Source organism: Mobula birostris, chromosome 27 (genome assembly GCF_030028105.1).
Source record: "Mobula birostris isolate sMobBir1 chromosome 27, sMobBir1.hap1, whole genome shotgun sequence".
Taxonomy (NCBI): domain Eukaryota; kingdom Metazoa; phylum Chordata; class Chondrichthyes; order Myliobatiformes; family Myliobatidae; genus Mobula; species Mobula birostris.
In genome coordinates this window covers 564937-577363 of record NC_092396.1, presented here as the reverse complement: position 1 = coordinate 577363, position 12427 = coordinate 564937, and the positions used below count along the sequence as shown (strand labels likewise).

The 12427-nt window shown below is 40.6% G+C and overlaps 1 protein-coding gene across 1 annotated transcript in view; it reads right to left on the bottom strand.

Moving 5' to 3' along the window:
- cfap74 (cilia and flagella associated protein 74) overlaps window positions 1-12427 on the bottom strand; it is a 404620-nt gene that overhangs the window by 124045 nt on the left and 268148 nt on the right. The window contains exons 16-17 of the mRNA XM_072244753.1: window positions 9049-9115; window positions 6467-6556 (exon numbers count right to left, since the gene is read on the bottom strand). Of these exons, the coding sequence (XP_072100854.1) occupies window positions 6467-6556; window positions 9049-9115 (157 nt within the window). The remainder of the gene's footprint in view (window positions 1-6466; window positions 6557-9048; window positions 9116-12427) is intronic.

Sequence of the window (12427 nt, the reverse complement as noted above, 5' to 3'; positions counted from 1 at the left end):
TGATGTTTCAGAAAGGACAGGGAGGGAGGCAAAAGAGGTGGGGGCATGGCACTGTTGATCAGAGATAGTGTCACAGCTGCAGAAAAGGTGATGTCATGGAGTGATTGTCTACGGAGTCTCTGTGGGCGGAGGTTAGGAACAGGAAGGGGTCAATAACTTTACTGGGTGTTCTTTATATGCCGCCCAATAGTAACAGGGATATCGAGGAACAGGTAGGGAAACAGATCCTGGAAAGGTGTAATAATAAGAGTTATCATGATGGGAGATTTTAATTTCCCAAATATGGATTGGCATCTCCCTAGAGCAAGGGGTTTAGATGGGATGGAGTTTGTTAGGTGTGTTCAGGAAGGTTTCTTGACACAATATGTAAATAAGCCTACAAGAGGAGAGACTGTACTTGATTTGGTATTGGAAAATGAACCTGGTCAGGTGTCAGATTTCTCAGTGGGAGAGCATCTTGGAGATAGTGATCATAATTCTGTCTCCTTTACAATAGCATTGGAGAGAAATAGGAACAGACAAGTTAGAAAATCGTTCAATTGGAGTAAGGGGAATTATGAGGCTACCAGGCTTAAATTGGAACAGATGTTCTCAGGGAAAAGTATGAAAGAAATGTGGCAAATGTTCAGGGGATATTTGTGTGGGGTTCTGCATAGGTACGTTCCAATGAGACAGGGAAGTTATAGTAGGGTACAGGAACCATGGTGTACAAATGCTGTATTAAATCTAGTCAAGAAAAGAAAAGCTTACAAAAGGTTCAGAGAGCTAGGTAATGTTAGAGATCTGTAAGATTATAAGACTAACAGGAAGGAGCTTAAGAAGGAAATTAGGAGAGCCAGAAGGGGCCATAAGAAGGTTTGGCAGGCAGGACTAAGGAAAACCTCTAGTAATTTCTAAGGTACAGACATGTTTGGCACAACTTTGTGGGCCAAAGGGCCTGTATTGTGCTATAGGTTTTCTATGTTTCTGTGTAAGCAAAGTTTACGAACATTTAAGTAAACACATGGACAGGTTGGGAATAGAGAGCAGAGAGAGGTGCAGAGGTACAGGGAGGAACTGCAGAGAGTACAGACAGTACAGAAGGTACAGAGAGTATAGAAAGGTAAAGGGAGGTACTGAGAGATACAGAGAGTATACTGCTGTGTAGACAGATACTGTGAGGTATAGAGTGTATACAAAGGTATAGGGGAATATAGAGAGGTATACAGGGTATAAAGAGGTAGAGAGAAGTATTTGAGGTATGGGGTGGTGGAGGCATTGGATTTTGAGCCAAATGGCCCTAGGTTCGAAACCCGCTGGCTCCTTGCACGCCTTCCAAACATGCTGGGATTGCAACTCGGCCTTATGAACAAAAACAGACAAATGCTACGGAAATGGCAAAAATGCTCCTCAATACAGATCAATACTCCAAGTGCGGCCTGAGTAGTGTCTTATAAAGCCTCAGCATTATCTTCTTGCTTTTATATTCTATTCCCCTTGAAATGAATGCCAACCTTGCATTTGTGTTCTTTACCACAGACTCAACCTGTAAATAAACGTTCTGGGAGTCTTGCACAAGGACTCCTAAGTCCCTTTAAAACCTCTGATGTTTAAATTATCTCTCCATTTAAATAATAGTCTGCATTATAGTTCCTTTTACCAAAATTCATTATCATTCATTTTCCAACACTGTTTTCAATCTGCTACTTTCTTGCCCATTCTTCCAATTTAGACCATAGGAATAGAATTAGGCCATTGGGCACATCAAGTCTGCTCAAACATTTAATCGTTGCTGATCCATTTTTCTTCCTCCTCAGCCCTACTCCCCGGCCTTCTCCCCATAACCTTTGATGCTGTGTCCAATCAAGAACCTATCAATCTCTGCCTTAAATACACCAAACAACCTGGCCTCCACAGCTGCCTGTGGTAATAAGTTCCACAAATTCACCACCCTCTGGCTCAAGAAGTTTCTCTGCATCTCTTAAGCCCTGCTTAGTCTAAGTGTTGATGCAATTGCATTGCTTCCTTAGCACTACCTACCTCTCCACCTATCTTTGTCTCATCCACAAACTTTGCCACAAAGCCGCCAATTCCATTATCTAAATCATTAACAAATTATGTGAAAATTAGTGGTCCCGATACTGACCCCTGAGGAACACCACTAGTCTCTGGCAGTCAACCAGAAAATCCTCCTTTATTCCCACTCACTGCCCCCTGCCTGTCAGCCACTCCACTATCCATGTCAGTATCTTTCCTGTAACGCCATAGGATTTTATCTTGTTAAACAGCCTTCTGAAAATCCAAGTAAATGACATCCACTGCCTCTCCTTTGTCCTCACTGCTTGTTACTTCCTCGAAGAATTCTACCAGATTTGTCAGACAACATTTCCCTTTGCAGAGACCATGCTGACTTTGACTTATTTTATCATGAGTCTCCAAGTACCCCAAAACCTCATGCTTGAGAATAGACTCCAACACTTACCCAACCACTGAAGTTAAGCTAACTGGCATATAATTTCCCTTCCTTTTGCCTTCCTTCCTTCTTAAAGAGTGGAGTGACATTTGCAATCTTCCAGCCCTCCAGGACCATGCCAAATTAAGTGATTCTTGAAAGATCATGACCAATGCATCTGTTCAGTATGCCTTGCACTTTTTCCTTTGTAATAGCAATGGCACTCACTTCTGCTCCCTGACACTCACAGACCTCTGACACACTGCTTGTGCCTTCCACAGTGAAGACTGATGCAAACCACTCATTAAGTTCATCTGACATTTCTTTGTCTCCCCCACTACTACCTAACCAGCATCATTTTCCAGTGATCCAATATCAATAAATTTCATGATACATGCTGGTGATAATAAAACTGATTCTGATTTTGATTCCCATAATGTTTTTTTTAAAAACCCTTGCAGTTTCTCAACTCCAACCACAAAACCCCTATAATCACCTCTTTCTAAAGATATAAATCCATCTCTTATCAACAAAGCCACATCACCGCCTATGCCTTCCTGCCTGTCCTTTTGTTACAAAGTATATCCTTTGATGTTAAGCTCCCAACTATGGCCTTCTTTCAGCCACAACTCAGTGATGCCCACAACATCATACTGACCAATCTCTGATTGTGCCAAGAATTTGTCTACCTTTTTTCCCCAAATGCTATGTGTACTTAAATACAGCACCTTCAGTGCTGCATTTTTCACCCTTTTGAATTTTGCCTGTGGTACAATTTAACTCTTTGCTGTCTTCGTTTGTATCCAATGATTGAACACATTCCGTCCTTACATTCATGTTACACCCATCATCTACTTGTAAACCTGCTGGCTCATCCTCTCTATTATACTGATCCCCATTTCTCTGCCACATTAGTTTAAACCACTCCCAACAGATCTAGTAAACCTGCCCTCCCGCTCCAATTATTCAGTCACAGATTTATCTGCAACCTCATTCTACTCCTATTCTTACTGACGTGTGGTACAGGCTGCAATTCTGAGATTACTACCCTTGAGGTTCTCAGCTTCCTTCCTGTATTCTGTTTTCAGGATCATCCCCTTTATCTACTAATGTCATTGGTACCGATATGTACCATGTCTTCTGGCTGCTCACTCTCCCTTTTCAAAGAAGTATAGAAAGGTGCAGAGGGGTATAGAATGGTGTAGAGAGAGATGGCATGGAGTGGTATAGGGAAATAAGTATAGAGAGGTATAAATAGATATTGTATGATATAGAGTATAGAAATATAAAGAGATACAGAGAGTTATAGTGTGGTATAGAATGTTATAGAATGGTAGAGAGTGTATAAATATACATAGAGAACACAGAGAGCTATAGACATATACAGGGTATGAAGAGGTAGAGAAAAGATTACTGAGGAATAGAGAGGTACAGAGCAAGTACAGATGTAATGCTGTGTTTAAGATTTTTACTGCTAATGTTGTAGGGTATTTTATTTAGTAGTTTTCTGTAGAAGCAGTGTTTGGGTTTCAGCTAAAGATAAGGGACTATGATGTTCAACTTAGGAATGTTGTGTCAGCCAATCAGGATGGTGGAACTGGGAGAAGGTACTAGAGAAAGCTGGGCGGAGAGAGATTTGTGATGGACACTGGTAAGGTTTGTGGTCTTATTGGTGGGAAATGCAGGGAGAAGAAGATCGGAAGAGATGGCTGTAGGATTTGATCCAATGGGAAGACCGATTACGAGGAGTGCTTCACGAGTCAAAGGAGTCCAAGATGGGAAGTTCTACTGGTGACTGATGATGAGAATTCAGTTCTGTGATAATGGTAATTCCCAGCTTTTGGACAATACGAGCTCCAACGATGTACACATTTAGACTGGTTTAATTGTAATGGGCCCTTTTTATTTTTCTTTCCTCTTAATAACTGGTTGATAAAGCTGAAATTAGTAAATACACTTTCTTTATCATTGTATGTGATGTATGATCAGTTGTTTCTTACCAACGGATAATTGCGTATGGGAAGTATTTACATAGCATTCACTCAAATAGTGGTTCCATTAATCAAAACATCCCAACTTTTCTGTTTGGTTGGACCCAATTCATACTGACCCTAGACGTATATTGTTTAAGAAAGGTAGCCTTCTCACCTCTGATTCCAGTGCCTGTTAGCAGAGCAAGCTAACAAGCCAAGTTTGAATAGGAGCTCGGTGAGGGGATGGGGTACATAGACTCAAGAAGCGTGTAGAGGCGTGAGAGGCATGCGCAGAGAGGGGTATAGCATGTCTCAAGATATATGGTATGGAGTGGTACAGAGACCCTGCCCCTCAAAGCTAGCCAATCAGAATCTTCCACTGCTAAACTGTTCACAATGTTTTGAACCAGCCAATCAGATCATGACATTTAATCAATATCCAGTCAGACTCTGAAGGAGTACATAAGCCAGCATTCTGAGGAGACAACACCCTCAACTGTGCACTGATGATGGCTTTTCGAGTGGAGCCAAAACGTCTGCAGACATTTTGCCAAGCTCGGTGATCAACCAAACTTCCAAAGAGTATGGGGAGGTAGAGTATAGAGAGGTACAGGTATTTATTTAATTTGTCATCATGGTTAGAATAAATGTAATTGACTGAAGGTCCTGTTCCTACAGTACACTTTTTTTTGTTTATCTGTTTTAAGCCCTTGGCTCCTTCTCACATACAGTAGATGACCCAATGGATGTTCGAGGTAAGCAAATATACAGCTGTACTTCAAACTTCAGGGTTCTGGATGAGAGCTTCTCAGTGGTCAACCATTTTAATTCCTATCCCTATTCTGACAGGTTGGTCCACGGCCATCTCTACTGCCACCATGAGGTCACTCTTAAATTGGAGGAGCAACACCTCATATTCATTTCGGGTAGCCTCAAACCTGATGGCATGAACAACAATTTAGAAACATAGAAACATAGAAAATAGGTGCAGGAGTAGGCCATTCGGCCCTTCGAGCCTGCACCGCCATTTATTATGATCATGGCTGATCATCCAACTCAGAACCCCACCCCAGCCTTCCCTCCATACCCCCTGACCCCCGTAGCCACAAGGGCCATATCTAACTCCCTCTTAAATATAGCCAATGAACTGGCCTCAACTGTTTCCTGTGGCAGAGAATTCCACTTCAACTTCTGGTAATATCTCCCCCCTCCACCTTCTCTCCTTTTCCATTCTGGCTCCCCTCACACCCCTTCTCTTCTCCCCACCTGCCCATTACGTCCCTCTGGTGCCTCTTCTCCTTCCCTTTCTCCCACGGTCCAGTCTCCTCTCCTGTCAGATTCCTTCTTCTTCAGCTCTTTACATGCTCCACCCATCATCTCCCATTTTCTTATTTCATCCTCCCTTCCCCACCCATCTACTTCTCCCCTTACCTGGTCTTACTTATCACCTGCCAACTTGTACTCTTTCCTCCCCTTAACATCCCCCCTGCCACCAGCGAGTATTCTGGCTTCTTCCCCCTTGCTTTCCACGATGAAGAGTCTCAGTGTGAATATTCAACTGTTTATTCCCCTACATAGATGTTGCCTGACCCGCTGAGATTCTCCAGCATTTTGTTTGAGCTATTTTACCCATTAACCCTTCCCTCCACACCCCCAACCACCACTACTTTATCATTTCCTGTCAGTCACCTTATGTACAGACACTCCTCTGCCTAGCGTCATTTTATGGACATACAATCAATGTATCTAAGCTACCTTACGTATTTATATCTATTGTGTTTTTTTCTCTATTATTGTGTTCTTTATCTTATTGTGTTTTTTTTGTGATGCATTAGATTTGGAGTAACAATTACTTAATTCTCCTTTACACTAGTGTACTGGAAATGGCATTAAACAAACTTGAATGTTAAATCTTCCAGTTAGATTCTGAGGGATCAAAACATACAAGTGTATAAATACAGAACAGCCAAGTTTGTGTAATGTAATGCATGAAAAGTATCTGATTTAAATATGGATACAATAAATAACATGACAAACAAGCAAATATTGTGCCAAAACTTACATCACATGTTTTCGTTGTACATTTAAGTGGAACAGTAAAAGATCCTGTTTGAGCCCGAAACATTATTTCTCCTTCAAGATCTTCATTTAGCTGAGTTCAAGCATAAAAGGAAACCTTACCTTTATCAAATTTTTTCTCCAGCAACTACAACTTTAAAAATAGTTTTCTATTCCCCTCTTTAAAGTTTCTTTACTAACCCATGGCAGCCTGTTTTCACTATTAGTTATTTTTTCCTTGAACTCACCCAGTTGTCTGCTGAATTATGCAGGTACCCAACACACATAAAATGCTGGAGAACTCAGCAAGTCAGGGAGCATCCATGGAAGGGAATGAACAGTTGACGTTTCAGGCACTTTCAGTCCTGATGAAGGATCTCAGACTGAAACGTCGACGGTTTATTCATTTCCATAGATGCTGACTGACCTGTTGACTTCCACCAGCATTTTGTGGGTGTTGCTTCAGATTTACAGCATCTGCAGAATCTCATGTTAATACAAGTACCCATGTATTTCCCCAGTTAAATAGACTAAAAGAAAAAAGATCAGCAAATTTAAAGTGAATCTGTTATAGACTGCGACTAGAGAAATTATACTGGGGAAGGAGGAAATGGCAGAGAAATCAAAAATCTGTTCTGTGCCAGTTTTTGTGAAAGACTGTCTGACAAGGTCAAATTCTCTGAAGCATAAAAAGTCTTTAAGCTGGGTTGTGAATTGCTTTGGAACATTGTAAGGATGTGTCATACAATAGAATAATGCAAGATGTGACAATTTTGATAATTCATGAGTATAAAGTGCATCTAATTACTAATTTACTTGCATGTCCAAATGGAGACAGTCACTATCACAATTTAAATTTTTTTTTAAATTCTAGAAGTTATTTGAAACACTAACGTACCTCATCATTTCCCTAAATGTCAGTTACGTGACTAATTCTATGTCTTTCAACATTTATTTTTTCTTTCTTTCAATGCTCTTATATACTGTATTTTTGGCCAAGATCATTTAACACGTTAGATTGATCTAAAGTTAAAAGGTTGGCACAATATGGTGGGCCAAAATGCCTGTACTGCACTGTACTCTTCTATGTTCTATCATTTAACGTGTACGTAGCAGGCTAGTCAAACATTTAGTAATTTAAACAGAAATGAAAAATACTCCAAGGTAAACACAGAATAAGGGAGATTAGTTTGAGGATCAAGGATCAATGTTATTCGCCATATGCATTTATATGTATTAGGAATTTGGTGTGGTGTGTTGGTGCAACATAAAACAACATTCAACTATTATAAAAAATAAAGAATTATATAAAAACAAAGAAATATGGAATAAAATGTGCATAAATACATAACACGGTATGTATTTACAATGTAAATAGCATTATAAAAAGTAGCTTAAAGTGTTTGCTGTGCAGTTTAGTGACGGGGTAATAGATGGAGGGGAGGTGGGGAAGGTTAACTAGAATGATTAATCAGATTAACTACCCAGGGGAAGAAATTTTTAAGATGCCGTGATGTTTTTGTTAAGTCTGTCTCTAAATCCATTAAAGTCAAATCAGTAAAAAGAACCAAACCAAAAATAATGGAGCATCCCTTCAAGAACTTGTGTTCTTGTGAACATACATTCAAGCACAAACAAGAAATAATCTGCAGATGCTAGAAATCCAAGCAGTGCGTGCATCTGCGCGCACACACACACACAATGCTGGAAGAACTCAGCAGGCCAGGCAGCATCTATGGAAAAGAGTACAGGCGATGTTTCAGGTCGAGACCCTGATATGTGCTGCCTGGCCTGCTGAGTTCCTCCAGCACTTTGTGTGTGTTGCTTAACAAGTACTCAAGATCCAGTTTGCGAATATGATATAGATACGGAATACACACAATATTGTCACAATCTTATCACAAATTGCTGCAAGCTGCACAGTCTAAACACTTCAACAATATGTAACATACTGATCTTCATAAATGTTGCTTGACCTGCTGAGTTCCTCTAGTGTTTCGTGTGTGTTGCTCTAAATTTCCAGCATCTGCAAGAGTCTCCAGTGTTTATGATTTACTGCTCCACTATGAAGTGTCCTCAAGGTATATTGACCTTGAAGAAATTTAAATCCTCTCTTTGATTGGGAGTCGAGTGAGACCCTCTCTCACTGCCACCCCTTTGTGGTCTCTGCTGCCCACCCAGTCTTCAATCATGTGCTTACCCAGCTCACTTCATCCTCCCTCTCCCACTCACCTCTCACCTTCTATCTTGTACTCCTTCCCCTCCTTCCAACTTCTTATTCTGGCTTCGCCCCACTTTTTTCCAGTCCTGAGGAAGGGAGAAATGTTGGCTGCTTATTCCCCTCCATAGATACTGCCTGACCTGCTGAGTTCCTCCAGCATTTTGTGTGTTCCTCTGTGTTTATATATGTAATATGTCTGATAATTTATGTGAATTTTTTTTTCAGTTGTGCCTTTTCTTGAGAAATGTTTGGAACCAACCCACCAAAGAGAATTAGTTGTCAACTTACCTGGAGAAATCATTCCAGTGTCTGATTTTACGGAGACTTGTGAATGTATTTTTGATCAGATATACATTCCTACTTACCATAGGTTTGAAAATTACTGTCATCTCACAGGACATACCAGCTGAAATTGGACCAGGAGGCTTGAATCTGGGAATAAAAATGTGATGCGTAGCAAGTGTTATTAGATATCTATACTCACATTAAGGATTAAAAATGTTAGTTAAAACCCTATATTAAATACAGTGCCTATAATAAGTATTCACCAACCCCCATGGAAGTTTTAATGTTTATTGTTTAACAACATTGAATCATAGTGGATTTAATTTGGCTTTTTTGACACTGATCAACAGAAGAGACTCTTTCATGTCAAAGTGAAAATGACTTTCTACAAATTGGTCTAAATTGATTACAATTATTAAACACAAAATAATTGATTGCATAATTACTCAGCCCCTTCGAGTCAGTATTTACTAGATGAGTCTTTGGCAGCAATTACAGCCTTGAGTCTGTAATTGCTTGGGTCTCTATCAGCTTTGCACAAATGGACACTACAAGCTGCTCAACCTTTGTCAGATTGCATGGGGATTGTGAGTGAACAGCACTTTTCAAGTTCAGCCACAAATTCTCAGTTGGATTGAGGTCTGGACTCTGACTCGGCCACATTAACTTTGTTGCTTTTAAGCCATACCTGTGTAGCTTTGGCTTTATGCTTGGGGTCATTGTCTCGCTGGAAAACAAATCTTCTCCCAAGTTGCAGTTCTCTTGCAGACTGCATCAGGTTTTCCTCCAGCATTTCCCTGTATTTTGTTGCATTCACTTAATCCTCTACCTTCACAAGCCTTCTTAGGCCTGCCACAGTGAAGCATCCCCACTGCATGATGCAACTGCCATCATGCTTCACAGTAGCAATGGTGTGTTTTTGATGATGTGCGGTGTTTGGCTTATGCCAAACATAGTGTTTAGTCTGATGGTCAAAATGTTCAATTTTCCATCAGACCATAGAACCTCCAGCTGACTTCAGAGTTTCCCATGCCTTCTCGCAAACTCCAGCTGAGATTACATGTGAGGTTTTTTTTTCCAACAGTAGCTTTCTCTTTGCCACTCTCCCATAAAGCTGCGATTGGCGAAGAACCCAGGCAACATTTGTTGTATGTGCAGTCTCTCCCTTCTCAGCCACTAAATCTCCTCCAAAGTTGTCATTGGTCTCTTGGTCACTCACCCCCCTTCTTGCACAGTCACTCAGTTTTTGATGATGGCCTGTTCCAGGCAGATTTACAGCTGTGCTGTATTTTTTCCATTTCTTGATGATTGACTTAACTGTACTCCAAGGGATATTCAGTGACTTGGAAACTTTCTTGTATCCATGTCCTGACTTGTGCTTTTCAATAACTTTTTCACAGATTTGCTTGTAGTGTCCTTTTGTCTTCACAGCGTAGATTTTACCAAGATACTGACTCACCAGCAGTTGGACCTTTCACTGTGAATGCACCCAGGTGACATCCATTTAACTAATTATGTGACTTCTAAAACTAATTGGCTGCACCAGTGATGATTCGGTGTGTCATATTAAAGGGGTGAATACTTATGCAATCAATTATTTTGGTGTTTTATATTTACAATTGTTTTAGATCACTTTGTAGAGATCTGTTTTCACTTTGACACAAACGAATCTTTTTCTGTTGATTAGTGCCAAAAAAGCAAAACTAAATCTACTGTGATTCAATGTTGTAAAAACAATAAAACATGAAAACTTCCAAGTGGGGTGGTGAATATTTTTATAGACACAGTAATTGACTTCAAGAAGAAAGCTGGACACTCCTGTTAACTTTCCGATTTCAATTAAATTATTTCCATCATGTGATGATATACAAAAGATCATAGAACATAGAAATTTACCAAACATTACAGGCCCTTCAGTCCACAATGTTGTACCGACCATGTAACCTACTCTAAAGACTGCCTAGTATTTCCCTAACATATAGCCCTCTATTTTTCTAAGCTCCATGTACCTATCTAAGAGCTTCTTAAAAGACCCTATTGTATCCACCTCTACCACCATCGCTGGCAGTGCATTCCAAGCACCCACTACTCTGTGTGTGAGACTTACCATTTATATTATATCCTGTCTTCAAATTGGACCTACCAATTGAAACTATTTGCTTTGACAATGCATCACATCAGAAGTAGTGTACAACACAAACATGACATGAGAATTGAAATGTTCATGAATAAAATTCTAAAAAACAGTACTGTGAAATCACCAGCCTATCACCACCCCTTGTGCCCCTTCTCCATCCCTTTCTCCTATGGTCCACTCTCCCTTCCTGTCAGATTCCTTCTTCTCCAGCCCTTTACCTTTTTAACTATCACCTCCCAGCTTCTTACTTCATCCCCCCTCCCCTACCCACCTGACCTCACCTATCACCTTCTAACTTGTACTACTTACCCTGCCCCAAACTTCACATGTATTCTCAAACAACAGGAATTCTGCAGATGCTGGAAATTCCAGCAACTTTGATGTGTGTTGCTTCACATGTATTCTGGCATCTTCCCCCTTTATTTACAGCCCTGATGAAGGGTTTCAGCCCGAAACATCCACAGTTTATCATCCACCTCCACAGATGCATCTGACCTGCTGAGTTCCTTCAGCATTTTGTGTGTGTTGCCCTGGAGTTCCAGCATCTGCTGAATCTCTTGTGCTTATGTACTTGTGAATTCAGCCGGACTGCTGTCATCTACAATAAGGGCTTTATCACATTCTTGGCATCTAACAATAGTTGCGGGTAATCAGATCAACAATACATTTAATGCCAGGATAAAGAGGTTGATTTTAATGTTCATATGAAGGGAAGGAATCAAACTCAGCATTATTTGTTTTGATGCCAACACATGCTGAAGAAGACACTCCGCAGCAAAACACACAAATTGTTGGAGCAACTCAGCAGGGTGACGTGACTCGGCTCAACTGTTTATTTCCCTCCATAGAAGCAGCCCAACCTGAGTTCCTCCAGAATTTTGTGTGTGTTGCTATGGATGTCCAAAAGACCATAAAACATAGGAGCAGAATTAGGCCATTTGACTCATTGTGTCTGTTCCACCATCCAGTCATGGCTGATCCTTTTCTCCCCTACTCAAGCCCATTCCCCGTCCTTCCCCCCGTAACCTTTGATGCAGTGTCCAATCAAAAACCTATCAAGCTCTGCCTTAAATACACCCAACGACCTGCCTTCCACACCAGCATGTAGTAACAAATTCCACAAATTCACTACTCTCTGGCTAAAGAAATCTCTCCACATCTCTGTTTTAAATGGATGCCCCTCTATCCTCAGGCTGTGTCCTCTTGTCCTAGACTCCCCCAGCATGGGAAATATTCTTTCCACATGTACTCTGTCTAGGCCTTTCAAAGTTTGAAAGGTTTCAATGAGATCCCCCTCATACTTCTAAATTGAAGGAAATACA